The sequence below is a fragment of the Peromyscus eremicus genome, chromosome 11 (assembly GCF_949786415.1).
Source record: "Peromyscus eremicus chromosome 11, PerEre_H2_v1, whole genome shotgun sequence".
Lineage (NCBI taxonomy): Eukaryota > Metazoa > Chordata > Mammalia > Rodentia > Cricetidae > Peromyscus > Peromyscus eremicus.
In genome coordinates this window covers 546,650-572,766 of record NC_081427.1, presented here as the reverse complement: position 1 = coordinate 572,766, position 26,117 = coordinate 546,650, and the positions used below count along the sequence as shown (strand labels likewise).

The following is a 26,117-nucleotide window of genomic DNA, read 5'->3' as shown; positions in this document are numbered from 1 at the left end:
ATCCCACCCACCGCCACCACAAGATGTGATGCTCCACTTTCTCTAGGCACCCTCAGTCTGGCCGGGTGTGAGAGTACGTGTGTAGGCCACAACTCTAGGGCCAGGGAGCTCATACGCTGCATTCCAACCTGTCTCATCTGAAGTCGGTGTCGTAGTGTTGTCTCCAGAGCATTACCTGTCAGGGATAAGCTGGAACAGTGTCATTTTGTTCTTAAAAAGGCATACGTGTTTTTCCACTGAACTTTTAAGAAGCAAATTTAAAATTTAGTCAGCTGTATAAATTTCTGGATTGTAAAAATTCTTGTGTCACTTAGAAATTTAGACTTGAGAGTTTTTTCATTTCAAAGATATCTTTGCTTTCAGAAAAGATCCTCATGGATTTTTTGCTTTTCCTGTCACGGATGCAATTGCTCCTGGGTATTCAATGATAATAAAACATCCCATGGACTTTGGCACAATGAAAGACAAGATTGTAGCTAACGAGTATAAATCTGTCACAGAATTTAAGGTAAATGAGTTTTACTTACTGAAATAATGTTTGCAAAACTGTGTGTGTGTATGTGCGTGCATGTGGGTATGCCCATGACCACTCACATAATGAATACTGTGTATGTACCTCAAGTCGTTTTTTAAAAATAATTTCTTCTAGATGTATTGTTTTATTTTATGTGTATAAGTGTGTATGTGTACCACATGTATGCCTGGTGCCTTTGGATATCAGAAGAAAGCATATAATCCCCTGGAACTGTAGTTACATATAGTTGTGAGCCACTCTGTCAGTGATGCGGAGCCCCTCACTCCACTTCTCACTTCTGGTTACAGAAGCAGACATGTTGTTTTTTATTCCTATTTTTGTCCATGTTCCTACCAGATAGGAAGGAGGGCTGGAGTAAAGAAGGGATCTTAGAATATTTATACAGTCTTTCTCATAAAATCTACATATTAATATACAAAAGGAAATTGGAGACTTTGACCAGATTTTCACTGGGAAATTCCTCATGCAAATAAAAACTCATGGATCATTATGAAAATCTCTGTCTTCCGAAGTTTGTTTTTTGCTGAATTTCATTCCTTCCCTTTTGGCATCATTTGAAGAGAATGGAGAACTTTGCTGTTGTTACTTATATGGCAAATTCCTTGTATTTTTCTTCTTAGGCAGATTTCAAATTAATGTGTGATAATGCGATGACCTACAATAGACCAGACACCGTGTACTACAAGTTAGCCAAGAAGATTCTGCATGCGGGCTTTAAGATGATGAGCAAAGTAAGAAACCCACTAGAACAATGGCACTGAGCCGAAGTCTTCTAACTTTCTGTGCCTAACAGGCTCACAATGAATGACACGCTTCATCCATCCGCCACACCCAGGTGCTGACCCCGCTCTAGACTGCCCTGTCCTCCAGGCACTGCCCCCTTCTGCACCTTCATACAGCTTAGAGGTGCCATTACAAGGGCTGGTGAAAAGTTCTGGATCTAGGGCCAGACTGGCTGGATCACAGCAAGCCTTGTGGTTTTGCTTTGTGGGACAGCCTCACTGACCTTCAACAGTACAAGCTTATCCTTTGGCCTTTCCAAGTGGCTTCCTAGATCTGTACTGTAAGCCAGGCTGTATGAGCCTCACATAGGCAAGGGACACTTGCTGGGCTCCACCATTCCCTCACCACCATCTCTGGGCCATATCTTGAGTGCTGAGCCCTCGCAACCATTCCCGCTGCAGCGTCTGGGAAGGTGGCGATTAGGCCAGGTGAGGCCGTGGCCATCCCATGCCATCCCATCGTCACGGCTCCGTGGCTAAGGGAGAGGTAAAGTCCTGCTGCTCTGTCCTTTCTGATTCTAGGAGCGGCTGTTAGCTTTGAAGCGCAGCATGTCGTTTATGCAGAACATGGATTTCTCTCAGCAGGCAGCTCTCTTGGGCAGTGAAGACTCAGCAGTTGAGGAACCTGTTCCTGAGGTTGTCCCAGTGCAAGTAGAAACTACCAAGAAATCCAAAAAGCCGAGTAGAGAAGTTATCAGGTAAGGCTTGTGGAGCTATTGCCTGCAAGCAGGACAGCAATGCTTTGCCGAAGCAAGGGCGAGGGGGACCTGTGGCGCATCTCATCCTGGATGGAGGAGCATGGTCTCTAAGGATTCTTAGGTTCCACGAGGCCACATGGTGCAGCCCAGAGGCCTTGAACTGGATGCCTTCCTGGTGCTGGAACTTGAGAGGGCAATGCCATCCTGTTCTGCCTGCCCCCAAATGAGGTGATTGTGTCACATAGCTGATACTAGCCTATCACCTGTGTATGTTTGCAGACTCTGCATCTTGCAGGGCGGTTCTGTGGAGTAAGATAGTCACTTATTGCATGCTCTCATGCCGCCATCACAACTCATGCTACTGATGAATGTGAGATGCACGGGGCCTGAGACCACTCTCTTGTGTGCTAGCCACATGCACTGGGATTCACACACCCGTGGAGCTGGCCCTGTAGTGCATTTTGCTGGTTTGTCATTACCATATGATATACATTCTATTTTCTAATAGTCATCCCTTTAGTATATGCCCTACATACATAGCACCTGCTAATGACCTATGTACTCACCTGTGCAGAGCACAGTTGCAGTGAGCCCACTCTGGTTATCAGCACTCAGCATGGAACAGTATCCATAAGCTGACTTCTTTAGTGCTGCAGGGAGATGGGTAGCCTGGTGATGAGCATCAGGAAGGTCAGGGTGCTTCAGACATAGCTCTCTGAAGCTTTTCTCTTGTCCATCAGGCCACAGCTAATTAAGGGACCTTCAGAGGACATTATCTTTATCCCACACCACAAGGTTTTCATGGTGTCCTTTTGTCTCATGGATAGTGAGATATTGATGTTATCTCTTCAGTAGCAGACCCCAGGGAGCATTTAGGCAATCATAGGGAGTTGGAGCCCTCCATGGTTTTACTGTCCAGCATGTGGCTCCTCTAACTGTGGTTTGAGCTATGTTGGGGGACTGAGTAGCTCAGAATAGAATGATGAATACCACACAAGTAATGGGTGGGAGGTCTCAGTTTTATTTGTGAAATATACTTCTCTCTGGGTTAGTGACCAACCTGTGGCCTAGGATCTCATGAAGTTGAGAGAAGGACACATTTTCCTAAGGCAGGTTCCCTCTCAGCAGACAGCTCTTTGTAGTGCACTGTCCATTGTCCTCTCTAGGACACCTGCTGCCTTCATGTGTTCCTGGCCTCTCAGGTTGCATCAGATTTGCAGAGTTTCTAGTTAATGGCCTTGGTGTAGATGGTCTTGTCACTAAGATTCTTCCCTCATCTGTGGGTTCTATGGCTTTTAAATAGAATGGATAGTTGTGGAGTCTTTTTCAGAATTCCCAGATTTCAAAGTCTGAGTTTCTATACTGAAGTCCACCAAATGCTACAGAGCATGCTTGAGTGTCAGTGCCAGTGCTGTGGGACCCTGATAAGAGACACCATTATCCCTGGGCTGGATTTCCATGGAGCATCTCTGTCGGTCATGGGGCCATTCTCTTGTTGCAACATCTCTTAGCCATTTGTGCCAGGGCAGAAAAGAACCTGCCTACCTGTTTCTACTGTCTGCAGGGGACAGGCTAGCTCCACAGTGCCAGCACTTCTCACTTTGATTCAGAACTGTTCCTCCTTGGGGAGCCCAGGGCTTCTTGCAGCTCTACTTTACTGCAAATGTGACACTCCACACAGAGGGGACTTTGTCACATTTTCTTTAATATCTGTGTAATTTCTGTCACCTTTTTTTCCCCTCTGTAAGAAGACAAGTGTTTCTCTGAGATGTGGAAAGTATAAGGGGTTCTATGTTTGCATTTTTTTGCTCCAGGAATAAGAACATGGTTAGAACACATAGGAATGTTATGTGAAGTGGAAGGATTAAAATCTACCCAGTGCTTCCCTGCTGGCCTCTGCAAGGGGTGGTTCATAAAAGCTACTGTTGGGAAGCAACGGGCAGTGCCTATGATGACACTTGGTTTTCATGCCTTACAGCTGCATGTTTGAGCCTGAAGGGAATGCCTGCAGCCTGACAGACAGCACTGCAGAGGAGCATGTGCTAGCCCTGGTAGAGCACGCAGCTGATGAGGCTCGGGACAGGATTAACCGGTTTCTCCCAGGTGGCAAGGTAGTATCGGTAGCCCTCCCCTGAGGGCCATGCCACTTGGCCTCAAACACTCAAGTCTTTGCAATCAGGTACCACCATCAAAATTGGGAGTGCTAGGGTCTGGCCATAGTACCTCCTGGATGCCAGGAGTTCAGGCCAGAGTCAGATCAGCTCTTTGATTGTCATGGTCTTATTTCCTCAGAGGGGTCTGAGATCATGTTGGCAGGGCTACTCTGAACATGGAATATGGTATTTCCCCACTACATCCAGCTTGGGTTAGGGCCACTTGTGACTGACCCTATTGCTTAGGGGAAGCCTTGATTGCCAAGCTTCCCTACAGGTAAAGCCCCCTTCATAGTAAGTATTCACAGGGTGTTACCAGCATTTCCACCTCTTTGTTCATCTGTGGCTCTGTCCTTTTTGTGAGCCATTCATAGATTATTGCTGCCATGTCTTAATGCAACTGTCTGTGTCCCAACTATTGCCTGCTTCTCTGTAGACCAAGGTGCTACCACTCTCAGATCATCTTTCCTAGTACAAGGTGATCTGGTGCAGAGCATCTGTAGATGATAACACAAGCCCCTGAATAAGAATAAGGGCACATGGTAAGATGAGCCTGTTGTGTTCCACCAGACCTGACATAATCTAAATCTGTCTCAATGTAAGGTCAGTATTAACAGTAATCAGAACTTTACATTCTTTTTCATGTCAAGTCTTCAAAATGTGCATTACTTTTTTTTTTTTTTGGTTTTTCGAGACAGGGTTTCTCTGTGTAGCTTTGCGCCTTTCCTGGAACTCACTTGGTAGCCCAAGCTGGCCTCGAACTCACAGAGATCCGCCTGACTCTGCCTCCCGAGTGCTGGGATTAAAGGCGTGCACCACCACCGCCCGGCGCATTACATTTTAAATACTGAATGTTGAATTTTGGACCCTCCAGTTATAGGAAATACCTTAAGCTAGTTAGAGGTATGGCTTAGTGGTAGTGTCTTGCCTACCCTACATAAGACTTTATGTTCCTTCCCTAGCATTGCAAGAAAGCAAAATGAAACAAAACCCCATAAACACCTTAAACTTAGTTTTGCCGTTTGCTTGCTCTTGTAAATATGCCTTTAAAAAGCTCAGCATCAGCTGTGTGGCTTGCAAGAAGTTCTGTGGGTCGCATTGCACTATGCTCCTGCTGTATTCTACCCCTGGAATTGGTCATTTCTCTGGTGAGCCTTGGTTCCTCCAGTGGGAAACCTTATTTAGAAATGGATATTGTAGGCTGGGCGGTGGTGGCGCACGCCTTTAATCCCAGCACTCGGGAGGCAGAGGCAGGTGGATTTCTGTGAGTTCAAGGCCAGCCTGGGCTACCAAGTGAGTCCCAGGAAAGGCGCAAAGCTACACAGAGAAACCCTGTCTCGAAAAACCAAAAAAAAAAAAAAAAAAAGAAATGGATATTGTCTTAGAGCTTCTGTTGCTGCAGTGAAACATCATGACATAAAGCAAGTGGGGGAGGAAAGGGTTTATTTGGCTTATACTTCCACGTTGCTGTTCGTCATTGAAGGAAATAATGACACAAACTCAAAATAGAACAGGAACCCAGAGGCAGGAGCTGGTGCAGAGGCCATAGAGGGATGCTGTTTACTGGCTTGCTCCCTATGGCTTGCTCAGCCTGCTTTCTTGTAGAACCCAGAACCTCCAGCCCAGGAATGGCACCACCCACAATTAAGAAAATGCCTTATATAACTGGATCTTTTTGGCGGGGGTGGGAGGTCAGTGAGAGGTAGGGTGTTGGAGACAGGGTTTCTCTGTGTAGCTTTAGCTGTCCTGGAACTAGCTCTGTAGACAAGGCTGGCCTCAAACTCACAGAGATCTGGCTGTCTCTGCCTCCTGAGTACTGGGATTAAAGGTGTGTGCCTCTACCTCCTGGCTACAGCTGGATTTTATGGAGGTATTTTCTTAATTGAGGTTCCATCCTTTCAGATAACTCTAGCTTGTATCAAGTTGACATAAAACCAGCCAGGACAGATATCCATGTGGTAGGTAAAATGCTGTCAGGTAGAGCCAGGAAATGTACCTGTGTGGGTATATACCATGTATATATGCAACTTAAGTTGCTATGTTGGTAACTGTGTTTGCATGTACTGAAATCTTTATTGTCTGGGGAAACTTCCTGTTCCCTCCAATACCACAGGCCACGTCGTGTCTCTTCCCTTTTAGTTTGTAGTACTGCATTGAGAAGCCTGACCCTAGTACCCTGGGTTTATTGTTGGTGCCCTCTATCCAGGATCTGCACCTCTGCTGCCTCTGCCCTACTTACTTGCTCTCTGACATTCCCCCTTTACAATCACAAGAGCCTACTCTTCATGCATCTGGCCAGTTCCCTGCACATCTATCTCATTTGCACATGTACACCTTCCACACCCTGACATACTGTCCCTGTATGAGACTGCAGGTGACTGTGGGGAATAGTCAAGGCCTTTTGTGGAAGATTTTTAGTGGAGTAATGTTTCTACCTACCTTAGAGATGGAGGTCTATAGTATGCTATGATGCTTTTACTTAGCTGGCATTCTTCTCATTTTGTTCAGGCTTAATGGATGGTTTTTAATATTTGCTTCTGGGACAAGGCTTTTATTTCAGAAACTCTTTGGAAGGGGTCATGTGCCTAAGCAGTGCTTTGACCGTATATAGGTGTCCTTGGTCATAATCAGGTATATTTAATCATGAGCTGGTGCCGTCAGTCACAAGCAGGCCAAATTTCAATCCCTGGACATGTGAGAAAGCGTCTCTGGTTCTTTCTCATGGAGAAATTGGTGGAGAAGTGACTGACATGTCACGTGTCTCTAGTAGATGGCACAAGGTTTCCCCTGGGGAATGACATTTGGATGCTACTTCCTTGCAGATGGGGTACCTGAAGAAGCTTGGAGATGGAAGTCTGCTCTACAGCGTGGTGAATGCAACTGAGCCTGATGCTGATGGTGGGTGCTCTTGCAGGGCTTGGTTGCTTGCATGTTGTCCTCTAAACTCTGTACATACTCTGAGCATATATAACACATTCACAAGTCACTACTACTGCTTGCCTGGCTTCCCATTTCTACATACATCCTTGGTGGCATATGTGTGTACAGTGAAGCCTGTATGTGTCATGAAAGGGGCTAGGATGTCATTGGACCTCCATTGGGTTTCTCAGGGTAGTGATAGATTCTTTTTTTTTTTTGTTTTGTTTTTGTTTTGTTTTTTTTTTTTTTTTTGTTTTTGTTTTTGTTTTTCGAGACAGGGTTTCTCTGTGTAGCTTTGCGCCTTTCCTGGAACTCGCTTTGGAGACCAGGCTGGCCTCGAACTCACAGAGATCCGCCTGGCTCTGCCTCCCGAGTGCTGGGATTAAAGGCGTGCGCCACCACCGCCCGGCTCAATACATTCTTAAGGGCTGAATTTCATTGATGATGTAGGAAGGTTTTGTCTCTTGAGTTCTGCCAGTGCTGCTTCCTCATGGGCCAAATGCTGACCTACACACTTGAAGCTCAGAAGTATTCTGGAAGGAAGGTTGGATCATGTCAGGGTAGGTCTTAGTGGAAATGTGAATGCCACCAGGCGCACCAGCCTGGAGGGGCATTTCATTCATCAGAACATCTTGAGAAGGTAGCAGCTGTGCCTGTGAATGAGTCCCTGGGATTGCAACATGTCCACAGACACACTTGGAGACCGTGAGACACAGTGGATGTTGGCTCACACTTTCCTGCTTTGCCCTTGGGCCTCTTGACATTCTTCCTCCCAGCCCTCAATCAGCAGGTTGTTTCATTTTCTCTAGTGTGTACAGGATAGACACTCTGATTTTAACTGTTAGTGTAAACAAATTTCTGTAGTCTTCAGGAGAAACTAGATGAGGTAGCCCATACTTAGGCCAGAAAGTCAGTGTGGAAACTGAGGTTCCTGCCAGGAGTGGAGAAATGATGTGCATGTGAAAACCAATAAGCAGATGTATAACCAGATGAGCATGTAGAAGATGGCCATTAAATGTTGTTAACAATAGGTGCTGAGTGAGCAGTTTGCAAAGGTGTAAGTATTGCTGGCATGATAGCCCACAGACATGAGAAGGACAAGCCCGCACCCATTTCTACTTCCCCAGCACTGGGATTATAAGCATGTAACTTTAAAAAAAATTTTTTTTAAAGTATAGATTTGGGGAATTGAACTCAGAAGTTCATGCTTATAAGGCAAACACTTTGCCAATGAAACCATCTGTCTAGCTCCAGACATGATATTTTTTCATGGTGTTGACTTTAGGGCAATTACAAAATCAAATTGAAATGGTGTTAGTTTTAAGAATTATATTTTGCGCTGGGCGGTGGTGGCACACGCCTTTAATCCCAGCAGTCGGGAGGCAGAGCCAGGCGGATCTCTGTGAGTTCGAGGCCAGCCTGGGCTACCAAGTGAGTCCCAGGAAAGGCGCAAAGCTACACAGAGAAACCCTGTCTCGAAAAACCAAAAAAAAAAAAAAAAAAAAAAGAATTATATTTTGCTTTTGCAAAATGATTTTTAAATGGGCATTGTAGAGTCTTTATGCCTCCACCCCTTCCCTGTCCAAGGTGCTATAGAGAACAGGCTCATCACTGCTGAGGCCAAGCTAGCTTGATCATTCCCTCTGTCCTGTGTATTCTGCAGAGGAGGAGACACACCCTGTGGACCTGAGTTCACTGTCTAGCAAGTTGCTCCCAGGTTTTACGACACTGGGTTTCAAAGATGAAAGAAGAAGTAAAGGTAAGTACAGTGACTGGTGGGAGCTCTCAGGAGCTGAAGGGTAGGGCTGGGCAGGCGGTGGCGATGATGAAATTGCCAGTTCCTCCTCTGTGATTCTCTTCATGGTTTTGTTACTGTGACTGGATTCAGATTTCAAGACAAATGAAGTTTAGATTCATTAAAGTAGATGGATTAAAGTCATACTGGGTGGAGAGTTCCTGCTTTGCATTCTGCTCTCCACTAAGGGTGAGTTCAGACTGAGCTCCTAAGCTTCCTCACACAGGCTGCCATCCCCTCTCTCCATAGGAGAGAGGCTCCTGCTAGTTCTTATGGAGGAGTTCATTTCTTACATCAGACTTACATTTTAACCATTTGGAGGGTGATGGAGCTGCCTGGCAGCCAGGAGACCTAGACAAGGTGGTTGTAGGTAGCAGCATGGCATGCGGGAGGAGCAGGTATATTTGTGTTTGTGGGGTCTGCATTTATAATTGATCTATTAATGTGTTTTGGAACGTGTGTGGTTGTACGTACGTGGTAGTATGTGTGCTTGGGTGCTTATAGGACTTGCTTTGACCTGTTCGTGTGTTATGTATGCCAGAAGACTTGCTTTGGTGTATGGTATCTATATGTGCACAGGTATGTGCTTAAGACTGGAGAGAATTCAAGCTGAATGCTTTGTGGGTCTCAGCTAAAAGTATTATCACTTCCTTCTTCTTGAAGGCACAGTAGCCATTCCTGGTCTGAGCCTAGCTGTGCTTTGATGACATTTCTTCTGCCTTTACTGAAGTATAGAGGTGTTTTAAAAACATATGGAACACTTTAGCATGTTCCCCTTAGACTTGGCATTTCGTTATATTTCCTGTCTCTGTAGTTAATCCAGACAGATTGTTTCTTGAGTGATGGTATAGGGGCAGGGATGGGATTGTCCTTTTCTCTGTCTTTGCTTTTGTTCTCCTTTGTTGTGTCCTGTGGCCCTCGCTTTTACTGTGGCTCAGTCACCTCTGAACCATAAGCTTTTACCATACTTCTTTATCCCCTCAGTCATACACACCATCTGCTTTTCTTGGTATTCACTCTAGGTACAGGGAGGCTTGGTACCGCCTCAGTAGAGGGCATTTTATTTCTGGAATGGTGTTTTCTACATCTCTGAATATGAGAGACCAGCCTGCATTTGGACCTTCTGTTAAATTGTACCTTCTGTGATGTGTGATCTACCCACACCTGCTTCCATCCCAACTTCTCTCTTGACATTGCTCACACTTTGCTTTTGAGATGTTGCTTGTCTTTGGTTCTTAGCTCAGCAGTTTTGTCCCCAGGAGGCATTTTTATCACAGGGAAGAAGAGGGTGTGCAGCTATTGTCCTACAAGAGAGAGGGAATGCTATAGCAGAGTGCAGGACATAGCCTAACTTCTACCCATAGTGTCTGTCAATAGAGAAACACAGCCATGTAGACATAACCTGGTTTACTATTATAAACCTGGGTAAGAGTGTATTCTGTATTGGTTCAGCTCCTGGTTCTCTCAGAGAGGGTTCATGAACTGACTGGTCCCAAGCTCATATTTACCCAAGGGTCAGTCTTTGCTTTGTATCCCTTGGTCCACAGGTGTGAAATGGGGTGCTGAGTAGACACTGCAATTATCCATGGGCAGTTTCTGCTACTGAGTTTGTGCTCAAGCAGGAAGAAAAAAATTAGAACCAGGCATGGGCTCAGGTTGAGATCACCTGGAAGGAAAAATAGCTGTGGCCATGCTGGCTGTGCAATGAGCATGACTCTGACCTTCCCTCTGCTTCCGTCTCCTTAGTTACATTCCTCTCCAGTGCCAGCACTGCACTTTCAATGCAGAACAACTCTGTGTTTGGGGACCTGAAATCAGATGAGATGGAACTTCTGTATTCAGCATATGGAGATGAGACTGGTGTGCAGTGTGCACTGAGGTAAGCCAGGTCACACATATATGTGAGATCTGTTCCCTAGTGAGTAGCTTGGCATTGCTGTGCACTCTGGGAAATACATAACTGGCTGGCAGCAAGGTAGTGTCAGCAGAAACTCCAGGACTATTTGCCACTGTCCATTCCTCTGCCTTAGGCCTGTCTTGCAGTTCAGCGCAGTTTGAAGAAGGCAATGATCCAGGCTATAGCATAAGTATGTGTTAGCAAACTGTGTATACTTAACAAGAAGTTTTTTCACAATTGTTTTGAGATATTTTTCCTAGAGACTGTTACTCTGCTGGAGCCATAGTAATCAAGTTCTAACATCAAGGCCTAAGGAAGGCCTCACTGTGCTGAAAGCTGGAGGTCTGAGGACCAAGATTTGGCAGTCTTGGTTCAATACAGGCACTGTCTTCACTCCTGTCTCTTCTTCTATGACACTAGTCAGGATGGATCAACAACTACCCTGGTGGCCCCTTTTTACCTTAGTCACTTCTCAGAAGACTCCATCTCCAAATACAGTTACATTCTGTGGTGCTGAGGTTAGAACGGCAACTGATGAACTCGGGTGGGGTGAGGTGGGATGACATAGGCAAAATTCAGCCCATAATACAGCCTAGAATGTAGCATAAAAGTACTTTGTAAAGCTAGAGAGATGGTCTAGTGATTGGGTGCATACTGCTCTTGCAGAGGACCTGAGTTCCTAACACTCAAGTCAAGCACCTCATAACTATTGTAACTTCAGTTCCAGAAGGTCCAACTCCCTCTTCAGCAGGCATCTACTCATGGTCACATACCCCACACAGACATGCATGCACACGTGTAATTAAAAGAAACAGTAAACTTTTTTAAAAACACAGATGCAAGACTGCATCTTCATAGTGTCTGTTTTGTTTTGTTTTCTGTACAAAACAGAAGTGGGCCGTCTTTATAGAATTAAATTTTTATGGATAATTAAACTTTGCTAGCCTCTAAAAAAATAGAATCTTTGAAAATACAAAACAGAAAATTTCCATTTAGTCCTTAATAAACGAATACTCCTATTTTTGTGACCAAAGAGGCAGTAAAAATAGACATGAAAAAGGGGTTTCCTTCAGGAGAGAAAGTGTGACAGGTCAACAGGCAGGCTTACGTGCCACAGTCAGAGCACATGCTGGCCAGCAGGCCACCTGGACTGAACTCTACTCCTGGGGGGGGGGGGGAGATGGAGGACGGGGGACGGGACACACACACACACACACACACACACACACACACACGGACGGACGGACGGACAGGGACGGACAGCTTGTCCCCAGGCCATTAACATCCCATTCTCTTCTCTAGTGCCTGATCCTGGAATGTGTTTGAGTTACACATGTCACACAGAAACATTGGGTTCCAGTGTCCTACAGAAATACCTGAAGATGGCAGCACCTCACAGTTGCAAGGGCAATATAAAAACAAATGCCCAGGGGCTGTGGGGTCATCAGGGTTGATCTGTGAGCACTTCAGGTCTCCATCCTCAAGATCTGCCCTCTGTACACATGGTCAGAGTATCCCAGATAACCCTGTGTTCTGTATCTGTATCCCAGATACCCTGTATGCTGTATTCTGTCAGCAAATGGGTTTATCTAGCTTTATAGCTCTAGGCCAGCAGCCTTGCTTCTCTCTCTGAAGGCCTTCAAGGTCTAGGAGTCTTATGAAGTCATCCTTGATGCTTTATTCTAGGAAATTTTTGTTCTTTGACTACATCTTGAATTTTATTTATTTTTAAGCTAATATATTCATAGGATTCAGGAATCAAAATGCACCAAAAGGTATGCCCTGACTCTTACCCCACCCTCCATATCTGCCCACTTACCACTTCTACATCCCATGCTGCCTATACTTTTACATGTCAGACTGGCAGATACAGACAGCCTTCTTTAGATTAACCAACATGTCTTACGATTTTATGTTTTTATATGGATTGTGAGCCTGCGTGTGTTACTCCCTTTTGTTTTTCCTTTTATTTTCCTGGAGACCTTTTAATCTTTTTTTTTTTTTTTTTTTTTTTTTTTTTTTTTTTTTTTTTTTTTTTGCCATGAACCATTTTGAAATTGTTAAGAGCTGTCAGGTCCAGTCCTCTACATATACCTAGGGAGCTCCCAGAAGGCTGAGGAGAGGTGTTGGCAGTGGATTTCTGGAATCAGAATCATTGTCACTGTTGGGGGTGAATCTTGAAATTGGAATGTGATGCCTTTTCAGCATATTCCCTTATACGATTCCTTTCTAGCCTGCAGGAATTTGTGAAGGATGCTGGGAGCTACAGCAAGAAAATGGTAGATGACCTCCTGGACCAAATCACAGGTGGAGATCACTCAAGGATGATCTTCCAGCTGAAGCAGGTGGGATTTGAAGTTGCTGTGCCTTTGTGGGCACAGGCTCTTGGTGCTACTCCAGTACAGAGAGCCCATCCAGCCCCCTAGGGTCTAGGGAGGCAGGCTCTGGAGGTCATTGCTGGGTGTTCTTGCCTCATTGAGCTTTAAGTTATGATTTTAAAAGCTGTCTTTAAAAAGGTTTGACAGTTGCTTGTCACGGCTTTCTTAACGTATGCCCATGTTTCTTTCATTGGCCATCATCATTCCTCCTGAAAAATAGGCTGTTTTCTTACAGCACAGATCTGAAGACTGAGCTCTTCTCTGCTTTTGTGTATCTGAACATCTTTGCCTTTACCTTTGAAACTTGTTTTCTCTTGTCATGGGTCTAGGTGGACTTTTCGTTCTACTATAACACAGACTAACATTGTTTCTGAAGAAGCATCTGTGACCCTTTGTGTCTTTACTTTCTGTTTGTGATGTGTCTATCTGTCAAGACTAGGCCTGACACACCATAACCTGAGGCCAGCTCAGATGCCTAGTGTATATGTTCACAAGCCAAAGATGTGTTTATGTTCAAATTAGACATGTGTGTGCAGTAGTTTCTGCTGGACAGTACCAGTAGGATTTTTTTTCCATTACTAGGGATCAAATACAGGGCTATTTACAGTCTAGACAAGTGTTCTACCACTGAGGCACACTCCAGTGCAAAGATGAGAGAGAGAGAGAGAGAGAGAGAGAGAGAGAGAGAGAGAGAGAGAGAGAGAGAGAAATGTGTGTGTGTGTGTAGTGCATATGGACGCCAGAGGTCAGCCTCCAGTGTTGTTCCTCAGTTACTTGATTTTGGGTTTATTTGTTCGGTTTTGTTTTTTTTTTTTTTTTTAGATAGGGTCTCACACCTGTCTCCATCTTCCCAGTGCTGGGACTACAAGTATACAACATGTCCAGCATTTTCTGTGGGTTCTAGGGATCCACCTCAGGTCCTCATGCTTGTGAAGCAAGTATCAAACAAAGATTTTGCTTTCTTCATTTGAAGAACGTTGATCTTCATTTTTGACAGGAAGTTAAGTTACTTGTGATTTTTGGTCTAGGGCAGACATCATTCCAGGGCTGTGTGACCATAATGCTGAAAAGTGGTATTGCTTGCTGGGTCTCTTCTCATGGTCAGAGTTTCCCAGAAGGTCTCTGCTCTGCCTGGGGGGAATTCTAAAAAGTATCTGTCCATATTAGCTCTGAGACTGTTTTGGCCTTTGGCCCCCATAGCTCTTGGTTTGGCCTGGTAGCCTCCTCTTTGTCTGAAGAGAGGAGCATAGAAATCTTGTGCCTCATCCAGAATTCAGGCTTACCAACATGTATTTGGCTCCTGTTCTGGTTGCCATTCTTCACATATGTTTCTTTCCAGGCAAAAAGTTAGCTTTAACACAGGCCGTTTATTTAAAACCTTTTTCTTCCCACTTTGTGGATGTATAATGTCTGATACACATATGAAGAAAAAAGGACAAATTTTTGAGAGTTATCTTCTTCCACTATGGATTCCAGGGACTGAACTCAGGTTATCAGCCTTGAGCAGCAAGTGCTTTTACCCACTGAGGCATTTTGCTGGCCCAGCACAGGCCATTTCTAGTTACGTTTTGTCTGGTATGGCAAGAAATTGCTCTCTCTCTCTCTCTCTCTCTCTCTCTCTCTCTCTCTCGCTCTCTCGCTCTCTCGCTCTCTCGCTCTCTCGCTCTCTCGCTCTCGCTCTCTCCTCTCTCTATCTCTCTCCTCTCTCTATCTCTCTCCCTTCTCTCTCGCTCTCTCGCTCTCTCGCTCTCTCGCTCTCTCCTCTCGCTCTCTCCTCGCTCTCGCGCTCTCTCTCTCTCTCTCTCTCTCTCTCTCTCTCTCTCGCTCTCGCTCTCGCTCTCGCTCTCGCTCTCTCTCTCTCTCTTCCTGAAATGAGGTTGTGCTGTTGGTGAACTCTGGGTTCATTGTCTAAGGGTGAGTTCTGTCAGTAGGGTTGGATAATTTCACATACACAGCAACCCTAAAACTGGCACTGAGTACTCAAAGGAATGATGCTAGAGGAATGTTCTGCAAGGAACAAATGGTAAAATAAAGGCCATATTTCTAATTAAAAGTTGGTGAAAAATAATTGCATAACCAAATCTCAGAAACATTGGGACCAAATTCATGGATGTGGAAGTACATACTGACTCACCCCTTTTGAGGAATGCACATGAAAACAGGGTGTTTTTAAAGGTGTGCTCTTGCCAGAGCACAGGACAAAGGTACACGGGGAACATGCAGCTCATCCCATTTCAGCAGTGAAGTAGATGTCACCACTGCCTCCATCACACCACATCCAGTCTCAGGTACTTGGTCATGTTCCAGACTAAATATCCAGGCCTGTTTTTCTCAAGCTGCCCATTTTTGTTTGTTTAAACATTGGCTTCGATATAAATTTGGAAATCCTCTTACCCATATCCCCCTTCACCCTAACCCCAGCATGGTATCTGAGCACTTGGCTGATATGGAATGAGCTGACCAGTCATGGTCTAACTTCACTACCACCTGTGAAGAAGAGTCCTATAAAAGCCCTGCTTCAGCCATGGATGTAGTAAGGTTATAATGAGAACCCCAGGCAGTGAACAAGCCGCTGTTAGTGTAATGTGAATGAATTACCCTGCAAAAGTGATGGAAAAACTTGTTTCCTGTCTTGTTACTTGGCAGAGGAGAAGCATCCCCATGAGACCTGCAGATGAAGTAAAGGTGGGTTTCCCAAGCAAGGGAATAGAAGAAGCTCGGCTCTCGGGTTTGTGTGGCTACTAGTCATGGCAGTAGGTGGCCAGACAGCCTCTTGTCATTCCATTTGGCAGCTGCTAGTTTCTGAAGAGGGGCTTCAGTGGCACTGCTTCCTGTCACCTACTTGTCTTAGTGAACTGAAGAGAGGGATATAATCTAAGTTGAGAAACAAGTTGAAAGCAATCAGCGAGGCACTGTCCTCAAGGAGGGTGGGGACCCCGTTCCCTGTGTGACTTGACATGGTAGGCAGCACTATGGGCTTGTGCTGCAAAGTTTATCCACTGGCCAGCAGAGACCTGCTCACCTGAGATGATCAAGTGTGAGGTTGAGTCTCAGATCCCAGGGAATACTGTGAGGCCTTAGTATGAGGACACGAGCAGAAACTGGGCAGCAGGAGCTCCCAGAGCCCTGGGAGACTGCAGTCTGCCCCTTGCTGGGAGAGAAACCTTTGGTTTCGAATCTGCCACATTGCTCCTGAAAAAGGTGGTGGAGGGCCCTTGAGTTCCATGTATGTGCTTGGTCTCCCTGTGGCCTACCTTCTGTATTCCCGTAGTGTTAATGAATTCCCTAAAAGGTTAGCAAAGGGTGTTTGCTCTTAGTAGAGACTAAAGTTGTCAGAGGTGTGTTGATCTGAGTAGGTCCCTGGACATGGATTTGCACTTCCATTAATAAGCTTAGATTCCATGTTCCTTGGACTGCAGCCTCTAGAATGGTGCTCATTTATGTTACTGAGAGGTGGGCTCAAATTTAGCACATCCTGTTGACTTACGTGGCTGGCATTAGCTGACATTTGTGCTGTCTGTTTAATCAATATTTTTCTCACCTTCTGCAGGTTGGGGACCCACTGGGAGATAGTGGTGGCCCTGTTCTGGATTTCATGTCAATGAAACCGTACCCTGATGTCTCTCTGGATGTGTCCATGCTCAGCTCTCTGGGTGAGGCATCCTGAGCACTATTTTATGTGGCTTCTCACATGGACTCCATCCCTACCTGTGATATGTGATGTAGTAAGAAAACATCATTTGGTTTCTCTGTGTTCACAAGCTGCCCTGGCATATAACAGCCAAGAAGAATCTGTGGGGTTAACTTACCACTAGTCAGAACAAGAAACACCCTGGGGCTGTGGTTAGGGCCTAACTGTACCTCAGCATATGGGATCAGATGCTGTCTCCAGGGGACAGTGTCAGAGCTAGAGGACGAGGGCACCCAGGTGATATCTGCTGGTTGCCCTAGGAGTTAAAAACCCAACTGAGACTGGTGTTAGAAGTACTGTGTAGCTCAGTGGTGGAGTGCTTGCTTAGCATGAACAATGCCCTTGGTTCAATTCCTTTTACTAAAAATACCAAAAACAAACAAAAATTTCAAACTAAACAAACCACCAAAGGCACTGGTTTGTAAGAGACTAGGAAATAAAACTAAAGTGTGTCTTCAGATTCCCTTGGTCAGACTGCTAGGTTTGGCTGAACAGAAATGACATCTGTCACTGACCCCAGACAGGTCTGGTACATGCCAGAAGCCACAATTAGCTCTTCTGACTTGAAGCTGTACCTTTTAGTAGCTGAGATGCTTGGGTTATAAAGCACTTTGGTTTGCTTTTCTTTAGATTTATTCTTCTCAGACCCTGGGGTTTCCATATCCAAATGTGGAAATTCCTGGCTATAATTCCTTCAGTTACCAGCCTACCATCTTATGCAAGTAAGCTCCCTGGTTAGTGTCCCTCAGTCTGCTGCGGCTGGCCATGCCCTCTGCCAGTTGAGCATCTAAGGGCTCTCCTCTCCTTTGCTCTGGTTGTGTCTCAGCACAGATGCTGCTACCCTTATCTTGGGAAGTCCCACTCAGCTTGCCTGCCTTCTCATAGTGCAGTGCATTAGCCTCAGGTGCTCTGTTGAGTGCTTTGCCTGCTAACTTTATCTCAGGTATTTGTACCCTTTCACCCCCATGGTTTGGGACATGTTTTCTTGCTGCCTTATAGGTTCATTTACAGGTGTCAGAGTTTATGTCCTGGGTGCTAGGTTGGGTGATGCTTTGGATTATGGTACCCTGTGCTCTGAGACCAGTAAATTGTTTGAACCCCATGGACCATTCCCAGGTCCTTTTGGGGTTTGTTTGTTTGTTTGGGGGGGGGGGTTGTTTGTTTTTAATGTTTCATTTTATTTTTGAGATAATATAATTATAAAATTTCTTCTTTCCTTTCTTCTCTCTAAACCCTCTCATGTATCCATCTCCACTCACTTTCAAATTCATGGCCTCTTTTCTTCGTTAACTGTTCTTACATGGTTATAATGAATATGTATATACATATATATTCCTAAATATAATCTGTTCGGTCCATATAGTGTTACTTGTATTATGTTTTCAAGGCTGACTATTTGGCATTGGACAACCAGTTGGTGTTCTCTTCCCTGTGAGAGACCACCTCTCCCCACGTCCAGTTTTCCTTAGTTGCCTATTAGTTTCTGATATTATTAGGAGACACAATCTCCCAGCATGCTCCCTGATCCTCTGACTCTTACAGTCTTTCTCCTTCCTTTTCCATAATGTTCCTAAGGCCACTCTTAATACAGGGCAAAGGTAGGCTCCTGGTTCCTCTGGCTAAGCTGTGTCCTTTCACAGGTTCAGGGTAGTTCTTTACTGAGACAAGTCAACACTAGGCCCTAGTTTGTTCCTAGACTCGGGATCTGGGTGAAGACCCTGCTCAGTGTACTTACTTGCATACTCTGTCCACTTTTTTTGTTTATGGCAGGAGGCCAGCATCAGACAGACACATCTTCCCTGTTGACAAAATTGTCCATAGTGTTGGTACATTGGGTGGCTGAGATTCAACATGGCTTTCTGCTTGAGTGAGAGAAACTGGGTCTGCTCCCTTGCATACTACCAGCCCTGGCCTGTCATCAGATGGGGTTCCCTCTGCTGTGAGCTCCTCCAGCAGTGGTGCTACAGAACAGTTGTGCTCTGTGTCTGGTCTGTGTGTGCCGACTGCGTTCACCAGCATTGCACCATTTTTGTCACATAGGGAAAGTGAAGAAGGAGCTGGACCATGATGATAGCCACTTGAACTTGGATGAGACAGCCAGGCTCCTGCAGGACTTGCACGAGGCACAGGCAGAGAGAGGAGGCTCCCGGCCGTCCTCCAACCTGAGCTCTCTGTCCACCGCCTCTGAGAGGGAGCAGCACCCTCCAGGTAAGGGCCTCACAGGGGCTAGTAGAGGGAGCCTGCATGGCCAAGATGGTGGCCTCCGCACAGGGGTTTATTCTGAGAGGTCTACATCTTTGTGCATGTGTAGGGCCAGGACATTTGTTTTATATTGTAGATTTGTTACCACCTGTCTTCTTCCATTCCATATTTTATTCTTTGACTGTATTAATCAATGGAATGTTCATTTTCTGTTGGGAGAACATGTAACCATCCCTGGTGAGGGGTTTCTGTGTTTAAGGAGAGATGAGCCATACCACTAACACTCTGAGTGTCCCAGCTACATGTAGGATCTCAGGTGTTGGCTCTGTAGTTCCTTGAAAATGCTTGAGCCTGTTATATGAGTTTTCCCCAGATGTGGCACTGACAGCAGCCCAAGGAAACAATTTTACCCAAGTATGTCTTAGTGACCAGTGAGTTTATTGGAGTTATTTTTAGGAACATAGGTAAGTCATTCCTTTTGTCTCTCCTTCCATGGTGTTCCTTAAGCCTTGGAGTGAGTAAATATGATTATTTTCTTCCATCTGTGACTGATCATTGGACCACACTATGCCACATCAATAATCTTTTTTTATTCTTAAGAACTGAGGCTGACAGCAATAGTGCTCCATGGGTGTAAACACAGATGTTTCAAAGGCAGATTAGCAGACATATCATATCCATTTAACAAAGCAATAGTGGTTGCTTCCCTATTGAGACCTGTGACCTCCCCAGACACTGGCGTTTGCCCTGGATTACAGTACTATATGTGAGTTTCTTCCTGTGTTAATTCAATCAGAAAGTAGGTTGTTGTACATAAGTTATGTCACTATTCTGTCACTGGTTACACCTTGTGTGGTGTCTTAGTTACTGTCCTGTTGTTGTGAGGAGACACATGACCAATGAAACATAAAATAAAGCATTTAAAGTGCCAGGCATAGTAGCACTCACCTTTAATCCCAGTACTCAGGAGGCAGAGGCAAGTGGATCTCCATGAGTTCAAGGCCAGCATGATCTTTGTGGTAAGTTCCAGGATAGCCAGAGCTACACAGAGAAACTCTGTCTCAAAAAAAAAAAAAAAAAAAAAAAAAATTTTTGTTGGGGGCTTACTTACAGTTTCAGAGAATTAGTCTATGATCATCATGGCAGGGAGTGTGGTGGAGACGGGCAGGTAGTTGTGGCACTGGATCAGTAGCTGAGAGCTTACATCTTCACACACAGGCAGCAAGCTGAAAAAAAGAGACATTGGGCCTGGCATGGGCTTTTGAAACCTCAACTCCCAGTGACACACCTCCTAATCCTTCGCAAATAGTTCCACTGAGGACCAAACATTCAAACATATGAGCCTATGGGGGGCATTCTCATTCAAACTACCACACGTAGCATGTTGGTTCTGTGGCTGACAGAGTCCATAACCAAGCAAGACTGTTGATGACAGTTATCTCCAAGTAGTAGCTCACCTACCTAAATCTAGCACTGTGAAAACCAACCATCAGGAAGAGAGCTTGCAGCTCAGTCTCAGCCTGATTTTTCCATTACACAGCCACAGTGTGTGTGTCATCAACAGTGGATAGAGAGTACTGTCTCGTTCTGGATGCAGCTCACAGCAGTACAGTGATGAAAGCTTTGTGGTTGAGGAGCCTCAGGACCTCCTCTCCAACAACTCTGGGTTTCTCACCTAACAGCCTCATGGTTTCTGTCCTTGATAGTCTTTCTGTTGCTGTGATAAAACACTAGCCACAAGTTGGTGATGAAATTACTTACTTCATCTTAAACTTCACAACAGCAAGAGAAGCCAGGGCAGGAGCTTAAGGTAGGAATCTAGAGGCAGGAACTGAAGCAGAGACCATGGAGGAATGCTGCTGACTGGCTTGCTGTTTCTGGCTTTCTCAGCCACCTTTCTAATACAGCCAGGCCCACCTGCCCAGGGTTGATAGCACCCACAGTAGGCTGGACCTTCCTGCATCAGTTAGCAGTGAAGAAAATGCCCCACGGACATGCTCACAAGCCAGTCAAAGTTCCTTCTTCCCAAGTGACTCACAGGAACCAGCCTTCATTCAGACTCTTAACTTTGCTGCTTTCACCTTCCAGGTGCTTTTCCAAGTCTGTGAGGTACTCAGCCATTACATAATGAAACCTTTTAACAGAGTAGGAGCAAGATCTCTGAAGACCTACCACAGTCCACTCCAAACAGTGGAGTATCAAGCCAAGTAGGTCCCAGTTGATCTTGGCTGGCTAAAGAGCAACTGAAAAGGAAACATTAGAGCAACACGACCTCATCCGTTGTGTTGTTTCACCAAAGCAGTGTGTGGGGACAGCACGGACGGAGACACTGTCCCATTTAGACCTCCACAGACACAGTTGTTTTCCGTGAGCCGTCAGCCCTTGTCCTGGAGCAGTGCTGCCGTCATGGGCCCCAGATAGTCTTGGTTGGGCCAGCTTGTGTTGCTCATTTTGGCATAAGACCAAGGGAAATCAGGGCTGCACCCTTACCTGCCATGCCTGCCACTGGAACTAGATACCTAAGTTATGACAGGCTCTGAGCTAGCCCCACAGCTCTTGTCTTCCATTGGCCATACTTGACTGTTGAAAGGACCAGATCTGGGTTAAAAAAACAACAAAGAAACCCCCACCCCAAGTATACTTTGTTGTAGGGGAGAAATACACACCGTAACCTCTGGGGGATAATTGCCCATCCCTAGGACAGCTTAATTTTTTCATTTGAAGTTTTATCTTCTATGAACTGTTGCTTAGGGTTTAAAGCCTTCCGGCAGCTTACTAACATAGCGTTTGACTTCCTGTTGGTTTTTTTCCTTGTGAATTCTGGCTTGACACAAATCTTACCCTATTTGCCTTTGAGTGACTAGATAGACTCCTTTGTTTGCTTTCCCTTTTTCCCATCACCTCCTGATTGCTTTTGCACTTTAAAATTTACATGCTGATACAAGTAACTGACATCCAGCAGAACCTCTTCTTCCCACATGGGTCCCATCCCATCATAGGACTCAGCAAAGCCATTATAGCTGCATATCAATCCTGAGATCCCTGCTCAGTCAACATCTTAACTCTCTGTGAACATATTGCTGCTCAGTCTGGTGAACACAGCATCAAACACTGCCTCTTGCATGCTCGTTTCTTCAGTAATGTCTGTCTTCTCTGTGGTCTTCTAGTCCCTGATATTTGTGGGAACTTGAGCTAAAGATAACCAAGTCTGCCTCATAAAGCAAATGAGCTCAGCCTTTAGGGGCACCTTTCCTTTGCCTCCACTGCCCTCTGTTCTCTTTTGACCTCACATGCATCCTGAAGTATTCTGCATACAGAATGAATCCTGATCCTTTCAAAGGAAGCCTGGCTGCAGCTGCTGGAAAAAAAACTAAGATTTTTTTATTCTGATCACCTTGTGTATCAAGCCAAGTAGAGCCTGAGGAGGTTGCAGACATCCCTGATTCAGATTGGGATACAAATGCACCTGTGTCTGGTGCCGGGAAGGGCATTTCTCTTTGTAGATATCAGTCACACATGTTGGTTTTATAAGCTTTGCAGATCTGTTTGGTGTGCTTAAATGCTGTGTTCTTTTAAACCTACAGGAAGTCCTTCTCGCCTTAGTGTTGGGGAACAGCCGGATGTCACCCATGACCCTTACGAATTCCTTCAGTCTCCAGAACCTGCAGCTTCTGCCAAGAACTAACTTGTGGGCTTTCTAGATGTTTTATATTTTTTTTTCCTAAGTTTTATTTGATATACAGTTTTTGTCACAAAACAGAAACTTTTGTCTCATCCTCTCTGGCATGTAGCAGCCAGAGGAAGATGGTGGCCTGTCTGTACTGTTATGTCCACAGTAGAGGCCCAGCAGCACTGAGTGGTGTTCCTTAAGTTCTGAGCAGTGACAATAGAACATAACAAGGGTTGGTCTCTTCTGAGCCCCAGAAACCAAACTTGTTTATGATAATGCGCACAAAGTCATTCTACATGAGTCCTGCACAGCTATCTTGCAGTTCTCTAAGGGGAGCTTGCAGAACAGGCCTTCAGAGGGTAGCTTCTATTTTCTCTTTGGTCACTTGAGGATGGAGTTGTCTCCATGAAAAATAATGAACCACCCCACATTTTAGAATGAAGTATTCAGAGCCATAAAATGTTTCAAAACTGGATGTATTTGCTGAGTACCTGTTTGTATTTGTAAAATACATGAACACGGGTCCTAATAAAGAGATGCCTAAGGTGGTGACTCTATGATCATCTTGTCTGATGTGATGGTGGGGACACCTGTTGTATCTTGTAGACCAGTTGGGCACCCTGCTGCTTTTCAGGAATAAAAAAGCAAAGAAGACCCCACCTTCACAGGCCAGCTGCAGATGGACGTTAAGTTTTGAGAGGAGAAGGGCTGTGGCTGGAGGGGTATAGTAGGTGGCATTCCTGGTATAGGCAAGCAGGGCTGGAAGCAACTGTGGTAAGTGATTGCAGCTGAGTCTAATCTGAGCCAGGAGCTGCACTGGTTAAAGACTACCTGCTTCCTGGGACCAGTGTCCATGTCCCTTGGCCTTGAGACTGCCACCTCTCTGTTAAGGCTAACTCAGCTCTAGACCAGTGCTCCCACTGGGAGGGAGACTGGGAAAGTTGATTCTGGGTCTGCAACATGTGATGCACTGCGCTGCTCCAGTCTCCAGGGGGCTCCCAAGCCTAGGCAGTTCTGCAGCATGACCGAGGGGCAACCTCCTAGGAACAGAGATTTTCTTCAGGGCCTTTCTCACTGGTACACTGCCCTAGGTCTTCTACACATGACCAGTGTGGCCTCAGTGTAGTGAGCTAGAATGGGAGCCTGGCCTAGCAAAGGGCATTTGGGCTGCACTCTGGAGGTCCGTGTCCTGTAGTCCCACAGTAGGAGGACTACACATGAGCCTTGGGAGATGCTGTTGTTTCCTGGGTCTCAAGCCTAAGGTACAAGTAGAGCCATGGGCACACAGACTGTTTTTGACAGTTGGACATTCAGCATCTTTTCAGAGGAAAGGAAGAAAACCCAGTGCCTTCACTGTTGAAAGACCTTTTATCTTTAATTTGCTGACATTAACACTATAAATCTAAACCATTTACCATTTATATTACATAACTCATTTGGCACATGTATGTTATGCAGCCACTACCCCCATTAAGTTTCAGGACATTTCCATCACCCTATAAAGGAACTCCATGCTCACTGAGGTCACCAGCTCATTCTCTGGATATACCAGTTCTGGGTATTCCACAGTAGTAGGATCTTGTATTTGCCTCTCACTGTTTTATCTTAGAGTCCAACCTTAGGTGACCTCCCCTTACCAGATACTGCAGCTTGGCCACTGTTCAATACTGGGTACTGGGGAGGCCCTGGAAGCCAGACATTTCTGGCCAAACCAGAAACTCATAATAGCTGACTAGGTAGGGTACAGGGTGAATCTTCACCCTCACTGACTGGATGTCACCCATAGGCTTGCCCTGTACCTGCTTCTCACTCCTGTGAAACCATCAACATCTCAGGAAAGGAAAGGTGAGATCAAGATGTAAGATAGTTGAAACCCACTTTGCATCTCTTTTAGATTGGAATTTTATATATATATATATATATATATATGTATATTTATATATACATGTATATATACACATATATTTGATTCATATATATTCATGAAATCTCACAAGTCAAATGGAAGGTGTGTGTGCAGATGAGGGTTATACAGATGAAGATGTGTGCAGGTGAAGGTATGTATATGTATGTGTACATAAAGGTAAGGATAAGTACTGGGGTGTTTCTGGGTGAGCATTACACAGGTTAAGGTATGTACTACTATGTGTGCAGATGAGGATGCATGAATGTGAAGTATATACAGATGTGGGAGTGTGCCGGTGAGAGGTGTGCAAATGGACTATGTAGAGGTGGGATGTACAGGTGAAGATATGCAATCAGGTGTATGTACACAGGGTACATTTCTCCAAATCTTCAAAAGGAGAAGAGTAAAGCAACATTGGTACCACCTTTTGCTCTAACAAGAGGGCCAAGTGAATACTGGTCAGACTTTGGGCTCAGCAGGAGTCCTCAGTTTTCATTAAAAATGAGGAAGTTTTACCAAGACTAATTTCCAGCCCTGCAGAGGTCATGAATACATGGAGAGATCCTGAGAGCCACACAATAATGTAAGGGGAGATGCATTCTGGGAGGTTTACTGTCACCTTGAGAATCCAGCAGCCCTCAGCCCCAGACTGTCCAAAGCAGAAATTCTGAATCCCAAGAGTTACAGTTGGTGCCACACCATACCAGACTGGTTCTTAACCTCTTCTGCCCAGTGTCTTCAGTACATTACAGTCTCTTAATAATGTGCTTCCCATACACTCTGGACAGTGGTTTCAGGTTAGACTGTAGACCCTGGTCTATGTGGGCACCTGGCAGCAGAGCCAGACACAGCAGCCTTCAGCCACCAACAACATCCTCCTGCAAGTGGCTTTCTGGGGGTGATGCATGCTACGTTAGAGGCGGCTGTGGATGGAAAGGGTTGTATCCTGTCCATCCCATCTCAGTCTCAGGGGTGCATCAGCAGTCAGCCCACACTGGGAGCATCCACATCATTTTAGGAGTCCACAAATAGGAACCGGACATTTCTTAAGCTAAAATTTGAGGCACTGAGGGAGAAGACTTAAGTAGTATTGTGTTTGGAAATTTTCAGGAGAGCATGGGGCTTCAACTCACCACTCAGCATCCATAGTCTAAGAAACATCACTGGGCCATCCAGACCTTTGGCCACCAGAGAGGAGTAGGCTGCAAGCAGAAGTGGTCAGGCTCAGAGTTTTGTGTTTCTCCATGAAACGTGTGCCCCTCAGCTTCTATAGCAGAAAATGATGGGGATCAGGTGTGAAGAAGTTGGAGTTGGAAGTGCATGTCAGAGAGGCCCCCACACAGGCTGATGGCCTTCATTAAGAGATTACGATAATTTTCTAGTCAAAAATCAGGACCAAGTAAAGCCAATTCAGGTGTAGGTGGTGAAGCTGGGCTCTGTCTTCAGAGTCCCATCTACTACGCTACCCATTTTTCTCCCACCTCTGTTCTG

General features: G+C 45.3%; 1 protein-coding gene and 1 long non-coding RNA gene across 4 annotated transcripts in view; one reads left to right on the top strand and one right to left on the bottom strand.

Moving 5' to 3' along the window:
- The window catches only part of Brd9 (bromodomain containing 9), a 26,852-nt gene extending 3,572 nt beyond the window's left edge, over positions 1-23,280 (top strand). Inside the window, exons 5-16 of one of the 3 annotated variants that reach the window (XM_059276442.1) lie at positions 364-508; positions 1,156-1,266; positions 1,903-2,015; positions 3,994-4,126; positions 6,991-7,066; positions 8,751-8,846; positions 10,629-10,761; positions 13,013-13,124; positions 15,804-15,842; positions 16,708-16,810; positions 18,889-19,056; positions 22,635-23,280. In XM_059276442.1, coding sequence (XP_059132425.1) covers positions 364-508; positions 1,156-1,266; positions 1,903-2,015; positions 3,994-4,126; positions 6,991-7,066; positions 8,751-8,846; positions 10,629-10,761; positions 13,013-13,124; positions 15,804-15,842; positions 16,708-16,810; positions 18,889-19,056; positions 22,635-22,735 — 1,330 coding nt within the window. In that variant the 3' untranslated portion in view covers positions 22,736-23,280. Of the gene's footprint in view, positions 1-363; positions 509-1,155; positions 1,267-1,839; positions 2,016-3,993; positions 4,127-6,990; positions 7,067-8,750; positions 8,847-10,628; positions 10,762-13,012; positions 13,125-15,803; positions 15,843-16,707; positions 16,811-18,888; positions 19,057-22,634 lie in introns of all 3 variants that reach the window. The other 2 variants (XM_059276440.1, XM_059276441.1) reach the window with 2 other exon arrangements.
- LOC131921712 (uncharacterized) lies at positions 3,021-26,117 on the bottom strand. The gene is made up of 3 exons (XR_009382072.1): positions 25,760-26,117; positions 20,162-20,276; positions 3,021-4,687 (listed from the first exon to the last, which is right to left on the bottom strand). It is a non-coding gene; the product is annotated as an uncharacterized LOC131921712 (long non-coding RNA).